Source organism: Zootoca vivipara, chromosome 16, assembly GCF_963506605.1.
Source record: "Zootoca vivipara chromosome 16, rZooViv1.1, whole genome shotgun sequence".
Taxonomy (NCBI): Eukaryota; Metazoa; Chordata; class Lepidosauria; order Squamata; family Lacertidae; genus Zootoca; species Zootoca vivipara.
The window spans coordinates 26,258,266-26,277,703 of record NC_083291.1 but is presented as its reverse complement, the minus strand read 5'-3'; the positions used below and the strand labels follow the sequence as shown (position 1 = coordinate 26,277,703).

The 19,438-nt window shown below is 47.2% G+C and overlaps 1 protein-coding gene across 1 annotated transcript; it reads right to left on the bottom strand.

Moving 5' to 3' along the window:
• Positions 1-4,333: 4,333 nt before the first annotated feature.
• On the bottom strand, positions 4,334-15,217 carry PTMS (parathymosin). Its single transcript, XM_060268726.1, has 5 exons — positions 14,964-15,217; positions 10,862-10,930; positions 8,278-8,362; positions 8,091-8,158; positions 4,334-5,372 (listed from the first exon to the last, which is right to left on the bottom strand). Exons 1-5 carry the CDS (start codon positions 15,009-15,011, stop codon positions 5,322-5,324), a joined length of 321 nt encoding a protein of 106 aa, XP_060124709.1. The 5' UTR covers positions 15,012-15,217; the 3' UTR covers positions 4,334-5,321.
• Positions 15,218-19,438: the final 4,221 nt, after the last annotated feature.

The following is a 19,438-nucleotide window of genomic DNA, read 5'->3' as shown; positions in this document are numbered from 1 at the left end:
GAAATCAGCCAGAGATTTAGAGGTGTCTGTAGTTCACACCCTGAAAAAACCCCAAATCCTGGCAGGAGCTGGTGTCGCAAAGTTGGAAGCAGTGTTACATGCAGCCACCAGAGGGAGCAGAGACACCACCTCCAGATTTCCCTGTTATGTACTGTACATTTCCCATGCTGGAAATATTTGGGTGTGTTTGATGTACAGTACTTGCCCACCTGGAAAGCCTTCCAGTGATAACTGGATATACCAACTGTAAGGTGTAGCCGCTGATGGCCTTATGCACCATTAACTTGTCTAATCCTCTTTTTAAACAACCTGCTGCACAATACGGTTCCACTAGTGACTAGTGCAACTAGGGACGCAGGTGGCGCTGTGGGTTAAACCACAGAGCCTAGGCCCTAGGGCTTGCTGATCAGAAGCTCGGCGATTCAATTCCCTGCAACGGGGTGAGCTCCTGTTGCTTTGTCCCAGCTCCTGCCAAACTAGCAGTTCGAAAGCACGTCAAAGTGCAAGTGGATAAATAGGTACCGCTACAGGCCCTGGAAGCTGTACGCCGGCTCCCTCGGCCAATAATGCGAGATGAGTGCCGCAACCCCAGAGTCGGTCACAACTGGACCTAATGGTCAGGGGTCCCTTTACCTTTACCTTTAGTGCAACTGTTGAGTTGTGTTTTATATTGGGCAGCCATTATTCTCACCAGGCCTTCATTCTTCAAGCTTTCTTTTTCATTTTCACTTCAACCAACTGTTACAGCCACCCTCTGAAATTATTTGCTGGGAAAGAGGTTCTCTGAGTCAGCTGGGATAGCTCTGTTGGTAGAGCATCAGACATTGAATCCAGGGCTGTGGGTTTGAGGCCCACATTGGGCAAAAGATTCCTGCATTGAAGGGGGTTGGACTAGATGAACCTTGCAGTCCCTTCCAACTCTACAGTTCTATGATCTATGAATCTGAAGGCTGTGTTTCTGTAAGAACACCTGAAGCTTTCTTACCTTGAATCAGGCCAATGGTCCAGAAACTTTGGACTCCACCTCCCCTTCCTCTGGTCTACTGTGGCTTGTAGTCAAGTTTCAGGCAAAGACTGCTTTTCAATCTGCAGACCTTTAAGTGGAATTCTGCAGACCAAACCTTGTGAGATAACAGGGCCACAGTAATTCTTGCTCCTCCCAAGCAATGTGCAGGCCTCCCTTGTCTCCACTCTGCCAGGCAATATTCTGATAGAATATTCTAACCACCGTCAGCCTTTTTCCAGAAGTATGTCCACATCCCGGGAGGCGTGTCAGTCAGAGAACAATTTAACAAACCTCATTCTGTCCTAGTTGGGTTTTTATTGAAACCATGGGTTGTTGGGTTTTTTGTTCACTAAGTATACTAAATCAGCACAGGCAAAACCAGACAAGTGCTCTCGTCCCATTACGGCTGCTGCAAATGGATTGCTCTTCTCATCTCGTACACATTTTGGCTCCCCGGAGAAATGTCTGTGGGTTGAATTTTCTAGAACCAGTGACGCTGAGTGGTAAGGGATTCAGGACAAAAGGGGACACAACTTCTCCCAGCGCATACTGTGGAATTCACTGCCACAAGATGTGAGGCCACCAACTTAGTTTTAAGTCCATAGAGGATAGGGACTTCTCCTGTATGTGAATATAGAGAGAAGCCAGTGTGGTGTAGTGGTTAAGAGCGGTAGACTTGTAATCTGGGGAACCGGGTTCGCGCCTCCACTCCTCCACATACAGCTGCTGGGTGACCTTGGGCTAGTCACACTTCTTTGAAGTCTCTCAGCCCCACTCACCTCACAGAGTGTTTCTTGTGGGGGAGGAGGGGAAAGGAGATTGTTAGCCGCTTTGAGACTCCTTCAGGTAGTGATAAAGCGGGATATCAAATCCAAACTCCTCCTCCTCTTCTTCTTCTTCTTCTTCTGGCTCTGGCCGATTGAGCAGACAAGACCAGTAGTGGGTCCAATGGTCAAGAAGGGGAGGGGCAGATGAGGCTTGCCAAACTGGGAAGGTAGTTCATCTAGAAGGAAAACTCTGACCCTAAACGTCAGCTGCCTTGTGGGATATCTTCGGAAAAAGACTAAGGAGTAAACCCTACACAAATCCAGAATGGAGCTCCTAAGATGGATGGATGGCACCTTGTCCGCCTCCTTCCGGCAACTCCTGCAGCCAAGCTGGTGCAAAACGTATTGCTCCATTTTTTCCTTTGGACCACATAAGTGAGGGCAAAAGGGAGGTCTTGCCACCTGGGCAGCCCAGGACCTCCAGACACACTGCCCAGGCTTGCACCCCAGAGATGCCCCTTTGGTGCTGCAAGAGTTTAAATTCACCCCTGGAGGTTCACTCTGTTCTCTCAAGACAGGCAGGTGGACAATGCCTACTACTTAAAAGGTAAAGGGACCCCTGACCATTAGGTCCGGTCGTGACCGACTCTGGGGTTGCGCGCTCATCTCGCATTATTGGCCGAGGGAGCCGGTGTATAGCTTCCAGGTCATGTGGCCAGCATGACAAAGCTGCTTCTGGCAAACCAGAGCAGCACATGGAAACACCATTTACCTTCCCGCTGTAGCGGTTCCTATTTATCTACTTGCATTTTGATGTGCTTTCGAACTGCTAGGTTGGCAGGAGCTGGGACCGAGCAACGGGAGCTCACAGGGATTCGAACCGCCAACCTTCTGGCCAGCAAGCCCTAGGCTCAGTGGTTTAACCACAGCGCCACCTGGGTCCCTTCGGCTACTACTTACAGTAAGGTAAAAAGGTAAAGGAACCCTGGATGATTAAGTCCAGTCAAAGGCAATTATGGGGTTGCGGCGCTCATCTCGCTTTCAGGCCGAGGGAGCCGGTGTTTGTCCGCAGACAGCTTTCCGGGTCATGTGACCAGCACGACTAAACTGCTTCTGGTGCAACCGAACACCGTGATGGAAACCAGAGCACACAGAAACGCCCTTTACCTTTTCACCACTGCGGTACCTATTTATCTACTTGCACTGCTGTGCTTCCGGACTGCTAGGTTGGGAGGAGCTGGGACAGAGCAATGGGAGCTCATTCTGTCACAGGGATTCGAACCGCCAACCTTCTGATCAGCAAGCCCAAGGGGCTCAGTCGTTTAGACCACAGCGCCACCCGTGTCCCTACTACTTACAGGAGAGACATACCACCACCAGAATGATGGGGAATGACAGTGAGTACTGACCTCACGTCCTAGCCCCGGTTTCCCAACAGCATCTGCCTGGTTGTTCACTATGGAAAACAAGATGTTGAACTAGATATTCCAGTACATAGACCTTCAGTTGAATGCAGGGCTTTTAAGTTCTTACCTACCTACGCGGGTGGCACTGTGGGTTAAACCACAGCCTACAGCGGGAAGGTAAACGGCGTTTCAATGTGCTGCTCTGGTTCGCCAGAAGCGGCTTTGTCATGCTGGCCACATGACCCGGAAGCTGTCTGCGGACAAACGCCGGCTCCCTCGGCCAATAATGCGAGATGAGTGCGCAACTCCAGAGTCGGTCATGACTGGACCTAATGGTCAGGGGTCCCTTTACCCTTTACAGCTGCTCCTTAACATTTCATAGTCTTGACCACCACCTTTTTATATTAGGCCCACTGCTTACAGTTCTTCTTGCAGCTAATTATTGCTTCATGCATCTGACGAAGTGGGTCCTGGTCCATGAAGCCATGTGCCACAGATCTGTTGGGTCTTTAAGGTATGAGCAGACAAAGTACTTTTATAATGAGAATGGAACCTGTATTCTACTACAGGTGAAACTCGGAAAATTAGAATATCGTCAAAATAGTGCATTTATTTCAGTAATGCAACTTTTTTTAAAAAACAAATGCTTTCCTTTGGAAATTCCACAGTAATAAAACAAATAGTTACAATAATACAAAAATAAACATTGCTATTACATTTCATTAATTACATTCATTTTATCATTGACCCGCCTAACGACAAATAATGACAACAAATAAAGGCTTGCCATATCTTGCTTTGCATGTCATGCATCTATCTCATATATTGGTTTCACCTTTTAAGTTGCGTTACTGAAATAAATGCACTTTTCGACGATATTCTAATTTTCCGCGTTTCACCTGTATGCTGCATCTCTTCTTTTCATTTATTTGGGAACACCGGATGTTGTAGCACTGGTGTTCCATTTCGTGGGTAGGACACCCACTGCAAGGGCCACGAGACCATTGTTTACCTTTTTAAAATAAATAAATCAGTTTATATTGTTGGCTACATAAAAATGATAGGTGAGAGCTGCAGTGTCCTGACTTTCACTAGAGGCAGATGTGCATCGGAATTAAACCAACACATACAAGACATGTATGGACTGTTTGAAATCTTTTTGAAAGGTTTTTTATTTACAGTGCTAAACAATATATATATTTATATTTCTCATCCTCATAATGTCTGTGCCATAGAAAATACTGCAGATGGGTCTGCGTTAATTTACAAACAAAAACAACTAAAGACCCTGAAAGGAACAAGGGAGAAATCAAAATTTGGTCCCTAATTTTTTTTTAATTTTTTAAAAAAACAAAAACCCAAATGAGGAACACACACACTGAGTCACATTATTACTTTACACATTTAAAAACAAGCTTCGCCTTCTGGAAGAAGAAGGAAAAAAAAAGTCAACCAGATCCAGCTTGTTGCCTGCCTTGTAAATTTGTACAAAAATGTATTAATAATGAAAATCTTGTCTATGTTTTACTTAAAAACACGTTTAAATTGTGTATATATATGTATGCATTTATATATATATTTATATTTTTGCCTTTTCCCAGCAATGGAAAGGGAACCAGGCACAGGGCACAGGAACAAATCACTGCGAAATTCCCTGCCCCTTTTACATCCCAGGCTCTGGACCCAATTTAACATTTCAGCACCATAAAATTTCCACACCGCATTTGTGGAATTCTGTAAGGGGCCAAAGAAAAGGAGGGGAAAGGTGGGAGGAGGCGGGAATTTGTCCAGGGCGGAAGAAGTTTACAGAAGATGTATCAAAAGCAGAGGCATGTGATGATCTCAAGTTAGGCAGAAATTTTGAGAGAGAGTGATTGGGAAGAAGTAGGGGCGATGTTTCTGGATATTTGGGGATATTCAAATGGCGGGTAGAGGAAGAAATGGGCAGCTGTAGGGAGCACTGTAATATGGAACACATCTCGGGGCTAGGGAAGAGCCATCTTCAGCTTCCTCTGTCCTCATTGGAAAACATTTGTAACCCCTTCTCGTCCTCTGTGGCTAACAGCACACAGAAGTGGGGGCCTGCACAGGTGGAGGAAGGAAGATGGGGGGGGGGACAGATAGTGGAGAAGAGGGTGGGGTTCAAGCTGAAGAGCCGTTTTCTGTTTTCTTTCTCTTTGGGTCCACTTCGTCCTGTAAATCATAACAACAACAAAAACACGGATGCATTTAGTCATAAGCCATAAACAATGTGTCTCCAAGAGTCGAGAGGATCCTGAAAGCTTCTATGCTGCCTGGTGGAACTTTTATTTCACGCACCCAAGGTTGCCGTGAGGATAAAATAGGGAGACGAGCCATGTGCGCCACCTTGAGCCTCTTGGAGGAAAGGCAGGACACAAATGCAACAAATGAACAAGTATGCAACAAAGGGGAAGGGGAAACACGCCTGTAGCTTGCACTGTCAGTAGCGGACTAGGTCAAACCCTGAGCTGTTTTCTGCCCTGAAACCCTAGCATATGGGTAAGCAAACTAAGGCCCGGGGGCTGGATCCGGCCCAATCGCCTATTCAATCCGACCCGTGGTCGGTCCGGGAATCAGCATGTTTTTACATGAGTAGAATGTGTCCTTTTATTTAAAATGCATCTCTGGGTTGTGGGGCCTGCCTGGTCTTTTTACATGAGTAGAATGTGTGCTTTTATTTAAAATGCATCTCTGGGTTATTTGTGGGGCCTGCCTGGTCTTTTTACATGAGTAGAATGTGTGCTTTTATTTAAAATGCATCTCTGGGTTATTTGTGGGGCCTGCCTGGTCTTTTTACATGAGTAGAATGTGTCCTTTTATTTAAAATGCATCTCTGGGTTATTTGTGGGGCATAGGAATTCGTTCATATGTCTCCAAAATATAGTCCGCCGTCCGCCCCCAACAAGGTCTGAGGGACAGTGGACCAGCCCCCTGCTGAAAAAGTTTGCTGACCCCTGCTAGCATGTGGTGCAATGCAAATGCAGGACTGGGAGTAGATGTGGAACTCTGAAGGTTATCTTCTGCAGTGGGCATCTCCCGTTTTTATCTCTAATCACAAAGGACTCGAATGAGGCAGTAGAATTTCCTTAGCGCATTCAAATTACCAGCAGCTCTGCACGAGAGGCCCCTGTGGTTGACAAGCCAGCGCATGCAGCACTGAGGAGCAGAGATGCGGTCTGTAGGAAACTGTGCAGAGAGTTTGTGGGTGAATTGAGGATGCAGAACGGCATTGAAGCGCAGTGCAAAGCCCCCCAAATTTGGTTTCGGGGGGGGGGGTTGGGTGCTTCCAGGGAGGGGCTGTTCTTCCGGACAGCCAGAATTTGCCTGGACAGAACTGCATGAACTGCTTTATAAGAACGGCAGCTTTAAGACCCAGTGTCTAAGGAAGCTTCTCCACCGCCTCCCCGGCAATAATTTTTCCTAGTATGTCATGCCATTTTAGATTGCGAGTCTGCTATCGATCTTCCCAAGCCACTCTGGGAGCCTGCTCGGCTCAAGGGTGGGGTCTAAAAGCTTCACATAAATAAATGATAGATGTGTCGTTACCTCACTTCCACCAAATGGGAGCGAGCAATTCACGTTTCACAGACGGCCTTGTCTTTGGCTTGCCGCAACGTGTTTAATGGCTGGCTTCGCATTACAAATTGCCTAGAGCTGTTCTGTCATCTACCTGTAAGTAGCCATTGGGAGGGCAAGGCCTCAGCCCTTAGAAGAAGCACCCAGCTTTGACCTAGAAAAAGCCTTCAAGGGCTCAGGACCACAATACCTCAAGGATCGCCTCGCCCCACGTGAACCCACCCAGACCCTGCAATCATCATCTGAGGCCCTTCTTTGGGTGCCTCTCCCACGAGAAGTCTGGAGGGGGGGCGGCAACATGAGAACCAGCCTTTTCTACAGTGGTTCCCCATTTGTGGGGTGTTCTCCCCAGGGAAGCTCAGCTGGCGCCTTCATTATTGTCAGGCACCAGGTGAAAATGTTCCTTTTCAGCCAGGTCTTGGGCTGATTGACCATTCTGTGGGCCTTTAAAATCCATCCGTGGGAGAGAGAGGGGGTTATTGGTATGTTTTAGTTTTATGATGCATTTTGTGTTCTCATTTTGCATTTGTGTGTTGCGAACCGCCTTGCAATCTTCAGAGGCATGCGGAATAGATAGATACAGTGGTACCTCTACTTACGAATAACTCTACTTACAAATGTTTCTACTTACGAATGGAGCTCCGTCTGCCATCTTGGATGCGGTTTAGATAGGATTTTTTCTACTTACGAATTTTTAGATAGGGTTGCTTCGACTTACGATTTTTTTTCTCCCAATGCATTCCTATGGGATTCGACTTACAATTTTTTTTGACTTACAAATGTGTGTTCGGAACGCATTAAATTCGTAAGTAGAGGTACCACTGTAGATAGATAGATAGATAGATAGATATAGATATAGATATAGATATAGATATAGATATAGATATAGATATAGATATAGATATAGATATAGATATAGATATAGATATAGATATAGATGGAGAGCAGAGGAAACTTGTTCTCCATTTCTTTATTCACCCTACCCCACAGCTGCAATCGTGAGCTTAACCGCTTTGAGACATGGCCAGAGCTCTCACGCTACAGGATAAGCAGCCCTCCACGCCTTTATGCGTTTACACGTGGAACCCCCACAACCAAACCCTGGCACAAGGTGAGAGTTATGCGTTGTTCAGAGTCATCTATCGGTCCAGCTGGGTTGTGTTCTTGGAACTGGGTGGTAGCACCATTTTGTTCTGTGCCTCAGGCAGCCAAGTGCCTTGGGGTGGGCTTTTGTTCCTCACACATCCCCCTAGTTCTTAGGCGGAACAAAACTCTCCCCCCGCTCCTGCCATCCTTTGCATCGTTTCTACTAACCTCTTCCTGCTTCTTCTCCGCAGATCGCTTCACTGCATGCGAATCTGGCTCCTGTTCATTCTCATCGTCTTGGAATTGGGGGGGGGGGGGGGAGAGGGAAACACACGTTAGATCAGTCAACCTAGCCACGGAAGGCTGCATTCCCTTATAGAACGGCTCACAAGCGACGCGGTTTGCTCACTCTCACCTTCATCCTCGTCCTCGTCGTCATCCACATCCTCGGGATTTGCGTCTTCCTCCTCGTCCTCTTCCTCGGCTCCATTCTCATCATCCTGCAAAATGCAAACCCACAGAAGGCAGCAGTTGTGTCAGTGTCTTGGGCACATGCTCTGCCTTCCCAATAGCTCGTCCCCGTCTTAAATTCCGCTTTCCAGAGCCCAACAAATCTGCTCAATTTATATTGAGTTCATTTACTGTCACACAGATACCCTACTCCTCTTCAGAGGAGCTCGCTGTGGCTTCAGAAACTCCCTGCGCTGTCCCCCTCTGCACTTTTCTCTGCGTCTCTGTTCTTTACAGAGGATGACGTAGGAATGACTGCTTCATTTCTGGCCATGTTCGCTTCTTGGCAGTTTTCCTTACACAGCCACTGCTCTGAGAGGCTGACACTGGGATGTGTGGATGTTCATTCAGCAAATCTGACCCTGATCAGGAGACAGTCTGTGCATAACACACATGGACTCTTAGCTGAGGGCCTTCTCCTAACCAAGGCTGTGCTCGCCCAGCAGCTTTGGAGTATAGGACTAGCAGCAGCTGTGATCTTCAAATTAGATGTGATGCAGAAGATCAGTGACTGGGGTTTTCCTTGATTTTAGTCTTTCTGCAGAGCTATTTTGAGGATTAGGAAAGCGGTACTCTGGGAGAGGGCCTGAACCTTTTGCCAAGTCTAAACCCCCATCGTCTGAAGTTTATTAGCTCTGTGAGGGGGTGTGGGAAGTAGGGGAGAGGCAAGGAGAAGAGATAGGTATTTCTGTACCTATCTCCCAGAAGCATCTGTTTGGCCACAGAATGCAACATTGAATGGAACTTGGGTCTTCTCAAGCTAGGTACTAAAGCATGGGTAGGCAAACTAAGGCCCGGGGGCCGAATCCGGCCCAATCGTCTTCTAAATCTGGCGCACGGGAATCAGCATGTTTTTACATGAATAGAATGTGTGCTTTTATTTAAAATCCATCTCTGGGTCATTTGTGGGGCATAGGAATTCGTTCTCCCCCTCCCCCAATATAGTCCAGCCCCCCACAAGGTCTGAGGGACAGTGGACCAGCCCCCTGCTGAAAAAGTTTGCTGACCCCTGTAAAGAAACCGCCATCCCACATTAACACTTTTTTTTTTCATTTAGGGACTTCTTCATCTCATCTCATTGTGGTTGATGCTGAGAGCACAAGAAACTCTAGCAGTCATCTTTGGGACTGAATATATAGCTGCCCACACACTGCAGTGGCACACTTTGGGCTTTCAAATTTCAGCAGCACCCTGGGCGACGCTAAAATTTGACACTCCTGTACCTCTCACACTACATTCTACAGCATTGTCGTGGAGCCCCCCTTCAGCGTGGCACCCAGTGCGACCGAACTACCCTAAAACCACCTCTGGTCCTTGCTCCCCCCGCCGCCCTCCACAAGAGGTATTTTTGCATCCCAGAGAAGGCAGCATGACCCCACTTTCTAATTCTTAGCACCCAAACCTCTCCACTAGGTCTTGGGATACCTGTCTAAGGAGCAGGACGCAGACTGCAGCACTGCCTGCTTGCCACACATTCAAATTCTCCTAGGCAGCCAAAATTGCCACCTTTCCCTCCAACCTCAGCGGAGGCTCTGCTGCATGGCAGATTAGCCCCCCAAATCGAGTGACCCTCCTCGCCCAGCAGACGCAGCTTCCCGGCAAATCTCCATCACAAGAAAAGCTACACTTGTTGGAATGTCTGCCCACCACACAGTTGTCAACAGCTTTCAGGGGAGCAGGGTTGACAACCTGGAGCAGCAAATAGATAGCCCTTTCCTCTTCCCCTGATTTGATGGAGCAGGAGAGGAGAAAGAGCAGTTCCTGTTGCCCTTCCTATCCCTGCTTGTTGGAGCCCCAAAGTGGCAGAACTTGGAAATCCTTCAGTCCAACCATATCCTGATGGGCACTCCTTTGTCTATTCTGCTTTGCCCAGCCTGCACCCCTAGATAATCTGTTGCCTCTAGATCAAGCATCCTCAAACTTTGGCCCTCCAGATGTTTTGGACTACAATTCCCATCTTCCCTGACCACTGGTCCTGTTAGCTAGGGATCATGGGAGTTGTAGGCCAAAACATCTGGAGGGCCACAGTTTGGAGATGCCTGCTCCAGATTGTACTAATTTTCCTAGTTTCTCTTAGGAAAAGTCTGTATGGGCATTAAAAAAGCATGTGAGCTGCTTAGTTTGGCAATTTTTGGCATCACGAAGAAGCCTCCCCTCTCTCCCCAGAAGCATTTTTCAGGTTTAAAAAAGGAATAAACTTGTTTCTTTAAAAACGTCGGGCACCATAGGATCTTTTCAATTATAGCAGTACAAATGGTGCTATAAACAAGACCATCATGGGTGGAACAAGGCAAATGGAAAGAGGAAACCGGCACTCATGGCTGAGGCAAGTATGTGAAGACTTGGAAGGGGCTAAACCAAAACCCTGGTGGCTCCTTTTTTAAGCCTTTGCCTGTATACACCCTCACTTTGCTGTCTTCCTTTGGGTCTCACCCTTGCCATGCCCTCCCACCTCTCTCTGCTTCTCAACCAAGTATCTGCCCAATTACCTCTATTATCTCCTTCTTTTCTTTGCGGGCAGACTTCTCCTCGTGCTTCTCCTTCTTTTCTTTCAGGTCCTAGAAGACAGGAAGAGAAATAGGAGTGCTTAATACCAGAGGGGCTGTAAAGTGGGGCTAATATGAAGAAGCAGGAATAGTGTAAGAAGAAGACAGAAATAATGAAATCGGTGAAGAGGAGGGCGTGGCTCGATTAATGCCAATAGGAGAGCAGATAGCTGAATACCAAAGCATTTCAAAACGGAAACAGTGTATCACTGAGATTAAGAGCCTTGTCACTGTGACAAATAGGGAAACCTAGGCAACGTTTTTCAAGCTACAGAAGCCTCGCTGCGGAAGACCAGCTGAAGGCTTGCCACCTCGTTTTAGGGCTGCCTATGCCTGTGGTTTGTTGCTGTTTGTTTGTTTATATGCCACTATGAACATCATTAAGATCCTTCAGAGTGCCTTTTTGCAAGTTAAAAATTTAGCTCTTTCTAAAAAGGAACTCTTGTGGGTTTTGTTTTGTTTTTTTTTTAATTCTGGGGAAGCTGTCCCATATGGTGTTGGACTGGAATTCTCATCATTCCCTTAAGAATTGCCCATGCATGCTGTGACTGATGCGGGATTTGAATCTAACACCCACTTCACCCTGCTGTTTAGAGGCTAGCATGAGATGTCTAGTCAGAAATGTCTACACTGCTGGTCACTGCACTTATTTATGATGTAGATCTGACTTTCATGGGCAGCAACTTATTTGACTTTAGTTATTAATACTTCTATCACAGCCTCCTGCTGCCTGGTGTTGCTCCAGAGTGCTAAGAAACCCAGAGAATCAACACAGCTTTTAATGCAGTGCAGTTAAGGTTCGGCCCACCATCTTGATTCAAAATGGCGTCCAACTGTATCCAAACACAGTTGAAAGCCTGCTCCTTTATCTCAAGAACCAACATGCAAAATTTGGCTATGATATCTCAAGAGGTGTCTAAATGTACAGCAAACAAGTAACTCTGAAATATATAGGAGATGTTGGGCTAGTAACTGTCCTTGGGAGGGGGGGTGTACGTTTTTGCTTGGCTATTGACTGTTTAGAGGTAAGAACAGCAGTATTTTTATATAGTACTGTATGTTCCCTCTAAGTGTTCCAATATTTCATATTTATCTCTGAAATTCTTCTGACAGAGCTTTGTAAGATAGGATAAGCCAATATTATCTGCATGTTGTGGCTGAAGAGTTGTATCTGAGAGAAGAATGGTTTTGTTCTTGGGTGAAATGAGATATGAACCTGGGGCCTTAATTACTATGCTACAGGTCTTAGCTGGTCTCTAAGGTGCTACTGGAAGGAATTTTTATTATCATTTCTACTATGCTACACTAAGCTTTCTTCTTTAAAACACACACACACAGGGAAAATGTGCAATTTAGCATACTGAAACAGCATCCCATTAGTTATTTATACAGATAACAAGCAAGAAACTTACATACCGTACCAGGTTTAAAATGGGATTGCTAAACATGCACAGCCTTCTGAGGAAGGAGAATGGGAAAAGACAGTAGGACATAAAGCAGGGAACGTATCTCAGGGTTAATCTAGTCTAGAATTTTTATTTTGCTCTCTGTAAGGGTTTTATGTGCACCTTTTTGCACACTTTTTGATTTGTGCCAACACTGAGCCCTTGCACCAGTTCCGGTGAAAACCCAGCTATGCGCTAAAACAACTTCAGCTTTGTGCAGGACTACAAAGTAGAAAAACCTTAATTAGATGGTGCAAGAGAGGTAAGCCTTTGTAAGGAGGCATCCCTGGTATACGTTGCTATATAGGGCAGATGATCCCATAAATGTTCCACTAGAGGGCATAATACGCTTTCAAAACTCAAGCATGAGGCTTCTAAAACCTGCTACTGTGGAAGATGGAACACTGGCCTAGATATGAGGTAGTCTAACCCAGATTGATCATTTCAGGGTCAAGCCAGCCTCTGAGATTTCCATAGCTAATCCTCTAACCGGAACCATTTTCCTATGCGTTCAGAACCAAAAGTAGCTTCTTCCTTTCGCACACAGACAAACGGCAAACATTTTGCATGGCCACTCCCAAAGCCCAGGGCATAATGAATAGTAACTGACAGGAGTTCTGGGGTTTCTCTTATAAAAACAGACAGGTTATCCTCCCGCTGGTAATTTTCTGAACTCGCAGCTGGAAGGGTTGTGTTCTTAGGAATGGTAATGACAATAGCCCATAAAATGTTCCATAAGTGATGTAGTATGCAAGACCCGTCACTGACCATCTCATAGGGACACAATTCATACGATGTAAAACAACAACGAAACTGACTGAAGTGTTGTGCTCCAACCACTGCTACAAAAATAAATAAATAAGGTGAAGCTGGGAATTACTAAAACCTGAGAAAAGACTGTCCCGTCTTGTGTGGAAGACTATTTTCAAAGCTGCGGAACTGACTATCTTTAGCTTTCTCATGCAAATCAAGAAAGAGAAGTACTGTAGAAGCAAGTCTGAGCTGCATGTAACTTTTATTTATGCCCATGTCCCTGGCTGCCCTTAAGGTTGTTTTAATCAATTACTATCCCTACAGTGCAGGAGAGGAGACTGCCTAACTATCAGGGAAAATATTGTGCAAGTCCCAAGCCCTGGAACACAGTCTGAGTACTGTTTGCCTTTCCCTTTTATCTTTTTCTCCCTCTTTTCTGACAGGCCAGAGAATTCTATGCCCTGGTATGCCCTGCAGTGAAATTGCATGTTTACTCAGAAGTACTGCCAGGTACACGTGGGTAGGATTGCAGCTTTACACGTTCGTGCTGCCATTCTGCTACAACGGAGCGAAGAAGGTGGAAGAAGACCTATTAATGGCATGGCGGCACTGAATTCCTACCGCCTTCCTCATTTAATCTTTCCCTTCTCTCCCCACCCCCTCTTCAATTAACGTTTCCAATCCAGCATTCGTAAATATACCAGGAGCAAATCCCACACGGCGCTAACCGCACCCCCCCCCCCGCTCTTAGGGAGTCACGTGGCTTCCCGAGGGTTGTGTTGTCTTACTCTTCGGGGTGACCTTGCCCCGCAACCTAATTTCCCGCTTCAACCGCAGCAGGCAGCCTTCTTGCAAGACCCAAGCTACAGTTCCCACGACGCGGAGATAACACGTGTCTCCGCAGTTTGCGCGCACATGGACACAAAACAAAGTCAGGAACGCCAAAGCAGCGAAGACATAAGGTCCGATGCCTTCACAGACAAGAAACATGGTTGCGGGGGGAACGACCCATATGTTGGCAAGAAGGCAGGCAGGCGCACGCACATCCCGGCGCGCGCGCGCTCTTTAATTGCCTTCCATCTTTTCCTGGCTTTGTGCTGCGCGTCTCCGCCTCACTGTTTTTGTTTCCTAATAAAGCGAAACGGTTTAGGCGTCTGGTTTCGTAGTCCGCCGGATGGGAGGTTCGGCGTCCTTGTTTAAAGCTGTGCCCTCCTTCTTAACACTAAGGACCCCTCCCCAGGTGAGCGCATGGTTTGAAAGGTGACCGCCCCCTCCTCTCCGCCCGATCTCCATTATGATTAATGGCACTATGATGAAAAGAAAAGCTCTCCGCCTTTAGCACAGCTAGGGGCACCCAACTGACACGTGCATTCTTTCCCGGTTCTCACAACCCTAGAGACCTTTGACAGAAAGCAAACGCGCCCCAGCCAGCCAAGAGCACTTGGGGTTATTGGCCACGAAAGTGAGGGGCGCGAGAGCGCAATGCCCGCGCGCCGCTCTCTGCCTGTCTAAGGGCGTGCGTTTTCTTATCCTGACCCGAATCCCAGCCGATAGCTCGCTTGCAAGGGGACCACATAAAAGGAAAAGCAGGTCGTTCAGGAAACGCGTGGAAAGGCGTCGGAAGAAAGGCGGGCGCGGGGAGGCAGGCGCACGCACGCCACCCTCCTCGAGTCTTCTCTTCCCTCCGTAACTGTTTCCCCACAACCAGCTTGTGCCCTCTCTGCCATCGATCCCGAGCGGACCAGGGCACGGGCAGCTCTCGAGCTCCAGCACCTATCCGACTGCTTCGTTGCAATCAAGCAAAGGGCGCTCTCGCCCCGGGGTCTTGATCCCAGCTTCGTCCTCACCTTGGCCCCCAACTCCACCGGAGCCTCCTCCGCGGGCTTCTCTGACATCCTGGAAGGCGGGAGCGAAACAAAACAAAACAAAAGGAGCAAGGCGAGAAAGAGCGGAGGCGCGCGGGAGAGGCGATTGGCCGGAGGCACCAGGTGCAGCTCGGGTTAAGATCTCGGGAAGCCGCCGGCCACTTCTCGACTCGCCCTGGCGCCACAGCCACAGGGTTCTCCGCTGCCGCGATGAGGCTGTGCCAGAAAAAGGGATTTATACAGCGCTCGGCGGCGAGGGAGGGACCTGCGCAAAGGGAGGGGAGGCTGGGAGGGATGAGCGGGAAGGAGGGAGGGCTGAATGGAGGAGCGAAGGCGCAAGCAGGCTGCCGAGCAGGAGGAGGAATATAAATGGCCCGGCAAGAGGGGATGCTGCGCTTTGCGAAACAAAAGAAAACAAAACCATTAACTGCGGAAGGAGGGTTTAGGGGAGCTTGCGTGGTCCTGAAGGCCGGGAACCCCAGCCAGAGCTATGCCCTTGGGGAAGCTTCCCTTCCGTGCCTTTGTCTTCGGCTCCTTTGTTCGAATCGCGCTCTCTTCTCCTGCGCCGCGCGCCCTTCGCAAGACCGCGCGTGCCCTTTGTACTACCCCGTGTTAACGGAGCCAGAATAACTAGCCCTAAAGCACCAGCTGCTGGCTCCGTTGCGTCAGGCACGGTTGCAAGTGATCCGCTGTCTGCGTAGTTGCAAGGCTTGAGATAGCTGCCTTTAGCCACCCCTGGCTGTGGCAGAAAGCAGGAACCGAGTAGAGTTGTGCCCAACAGTTGGAACCCCGGGTTTCCTGTTGTGGTGGAAACATCTCCAGGTTATACCCAGGACTCCTCGCATTCCAGTGAATTCTGGAGTAAAAACGGTATCGTTCATCCCAGGCCATGCTGTGCCCTGGGGGTGCGTATCATTCTGTGACTCTCTGCACATGTCCAGAGTGGTCTATAGAATCCTCTCCAGATTCCATACCATTTGGCACAGGACGGGTTCATCCTTCACTCTGCCAAAATGTTTTTGGCTTTTTCATTCACCCTTGATAGAAACTTGTCAAGGGGTAACCAAGTCATGTTAGTCCCCTTCCCTGTCCCAATTCTTTCACCTGTGAGAAATCAGCTACATGCATGTGAGAACCAGTCCCAAGAGACTTGCACTGCTTGGAATAAACTAAGGCATCAAGAGAGAAGGAATGGGTGTTTTTTTTTTTACCAAGTCTCTCCCCCCCCCCAGTCCCATTGCCTGAAAACTTGAACTGGACAATTAATTTTTGAGGAAACATGAACCCCATGCATGCCTGATCACCTGTCCTCTTCCAGTGCCAACATCATACAACACACTTCTTCACTCATTCTGTTCACAAGAATCACATTTTGCCTAAGAAAATTTCCCTGAACTAGAGTAAATTCCCTCTGAATCACCAATGTACTGACTCAGGGTTATCTTCACACACACACACACACACATTTTATTTATTTAAAACCTTCCCTTTAACAGGTTCTCAAGGTGGCTTACAAGACTTTACAACAAAACAAAAGCATTAAAGCACTAGTATAAAAACAGTCAGCAGAATTAAAAGCAAACACTTAGCAACAAAGAAACAAAACACAGAGAGTGAAAAAGCCTGGGAAAAGGAAAAGGCCTTTCCCAGTGCCAAAATGACATCAAGGTAGGTGCCATGTAAGCCTCCTTGTGGAGAGCATACCTTAGTTGGGATGCCACCATCAGATAGTCGGCTACCTTTCCCCTGCAGCCACCTGTCATACCTCAGATGGAGGGGCACCCAAAGAAAGGCCTCTGCTGAAAATCTCACTGTATGGGTGGATGAGCAGGCAGAAGTGGAGACCAGCAGTCTTTCAGGCATCCTGGTCTCAAGCCATGAAGGCTTTTAAAGGTCAAAATCCACACACTCAACTGAGCCCAAAAACAGACTGAAAGCCAGCTAAGTTGGTGAAGCATAGGCGTAATGGGATCACAATGCCTAGATCCAGTTAATAGACACAGTTGTACTTTGAACTAATGGAAGTTTCTGAACTGCCTTGAAAGGCATCCCTAATATAGAATGCATTACAGTAGTATAATTTGGAAGTTACCAAGATATGGATCACAAGACCAAGGTATCTGTCTAGATACAGTTGCGGCTGGTGCACCAGTCTAAACTGGTATAACATGCTCAGCGCCACAGAGGCAAACTATACCTCAGGTGGCAAGGATGGATCAGTAAGCAATCCCAGGGTGAAAACTTGTTTCTTCAGAGGGTTTGCACTCCACCACAGGGTGAACATTAGTAACATGGGGAGATGAATCGTCTCCGTCCTGTCTTGTCTAGGCTGAGCTTCATGTTCTTTGCCTTCATCCAGATAATTACCGCACCCATCTAGCCCTGGTTTATCACCATCATTACTTAATATGAGCTGGGTGAAAAAGAGAAATTGAGCTGTCATCGGCATATAGATACAACTATAATAATAATAATAATAATAATAATAATAATAATAATAATAATATATTATTTATACCCCGCCCATCTGGCTGGGTTTCCCCAGCCACTCTGGGTGGCTTACAACAGAAAAATGAGATAAAATAATCTATTAAACATTAAAAGCCTCCCTAAAATCTGGTAGCTGTTTTTCTCTTTGACATCTGATGGGAGGGCGTTCCACAGGGCAGGCACCACCACCGAGAAGGCCCTCTGCCTGGTTCCCTGCAACTTGGCTTCTCGCAATGAGGGAACCGTCAGAAGGCCCTCGGTACTGGACCTCAGTGTCCGGGCAGAACGATGGGGGTGGAGATGCTCCTTCAGGTATACTGGACCAAGGCCATTTAGGGCTTTAAAGGTCAGCACCAACACTTTGAACTGTGCTCGGAAACGTACTAATTTCAACTTCCCTGATGATGACCTCACTCAGTAGTTTCATTTTCAAAATTATGGAGGACAAGGATGCCAGGAAGTCAAGCAGTGGTTTCCCCTGCACCACCTTCTGAAATTGGCTGCCCAAGTAGGTGTGCACACTTTACTGTGCAAAAGACCCCCCCCCTTTTTTTTGCTTTCCCTATTTCAAGCCTTGCTCTGTCCCCTCTTCTATCATATCTCCATAGCACAGATGGGGGTACCTGCCTATATCACACAACTGAGTCATATTATCAAGTCCTCAGCTACTGGTCAGTTGGTTTGGACTCCTCATTGTGTTTTCATACCAGTCTGATAAAACCCAGTGTTGTGGGAAGAGAACAGTAAGTAGGCAAATCACTCCTTTGAATGAAGTAGCATTGATTAACACCCCCCTCCCCCAGTTAATATTTCTGTTCTTCCTTCTGCATCTTCCTCAAATAGCAGTGCCAGACCAATATCTCAAGACTAATAGACAAATATTGATTGGCTGCTATTGTGAAATAGGGCACACCCCATTATTTAATTGGTCCAAATGTCTTGTGGCATGACATGCTTCCTAAGGAAGCATAAGTAGACCACTTGTTGAGCACATCTGTCCCCTCACAGCACACACTTTGTGGTAACGTGGCTGCTCAGTTTGATATTAAGGAGGCAAGGTGCAAGCCTTTATTGTGTCAGTACTGGCTTCTTCACTTGAGAGACTGTAAAGCATGTAACAAATCCTTTTGACTTTCCCCTGTTATTTCTGCCAATTGGATCAGGCAGTATTCCTCCTTACGTTCATTGGGCCTACATTTTTTTGAGCTAGAAAAGTGGAAGTTTCAGCATACAAACCCAAGAGTTGTGCAGCTGAATAAACCCAGTACTGTAGTCAGTCTTCTGTATTCAAATACCCTCCTTTGTCTGTAGCATGTGCCACAAGCAGAGGAAGATTAATCAAGGCACAGCTTGTCCTAAGTATTCCTATTCTGAAAGAGGGATATGTTTTTAAATAAAGCTGGTCTTCCAGATAGGAAAAGAACCACCACAATGCTGTGTGCACAATTCCCAACTTAAGACAGTGTATCCAGGTAAACACAATTGTGATATCGACTACTAGGAGGTCCAGCAGAATCAACAAGGTGCTGCTCCTTCTGTTTTCTGGTGTAGACCATCTATCAGGATGGCTAATACAGTTTCTATGTCAAATGTAGGCCTAAAGCCCAACTGAAATGGATCCTGATAATTAGTCTCATCCAAGACGCCATGAAGTTGCACAGCCACTACTCACTCAAATCACTTTACTCAGAAAGTGGCAAATAGTGGGTCTAACAGCAACTACACATATGCTTCCTTCAAACAACTTTGATGACTTTGGAACAGTTTTGTCTTGAGATGTAGAAAGAGTGCTGTCTGGTAGAGCTCTGAGGGTTCCTTAACACCTTCCAGTGGCAGACCTTGGCGGCTCCAATTTCAGTAGTGTCCTGTGCGACACCAAAACCCAGTGCTCCCTGCCTCTCGCCGGACTTCATAGTTGTGGTGCCTGCTGCAGCGCTCCAGAAGCTCCGAACTCAGTGCAACTGAAC

Bases quoted from the DNA above. Each gene is read 5' to 3' on its own strand.
- PTMS (XM_060268726.1), bottom strand. From the start codon at position 15,011: ATGTCAGAGAAGCCCGCGGAGGAGGCTCCGGTGGAGTTGGGGGCCAAG. The intron at 10,931-14,963 runs GTGAGGACGAAG...CCTGTCTTCTAG, and splicing joins CGGTGGAGTTGGGGGCCAAG to GACCTGAAAGAAAAGAAGGA. The intron at 8,363-10,861 runs GTAATTGGGCAG...TGCATTTTGCAG, and splicing joins AAAAGAAGGAGATAATAGAG to GATGATGAGAATGGAGCCGA.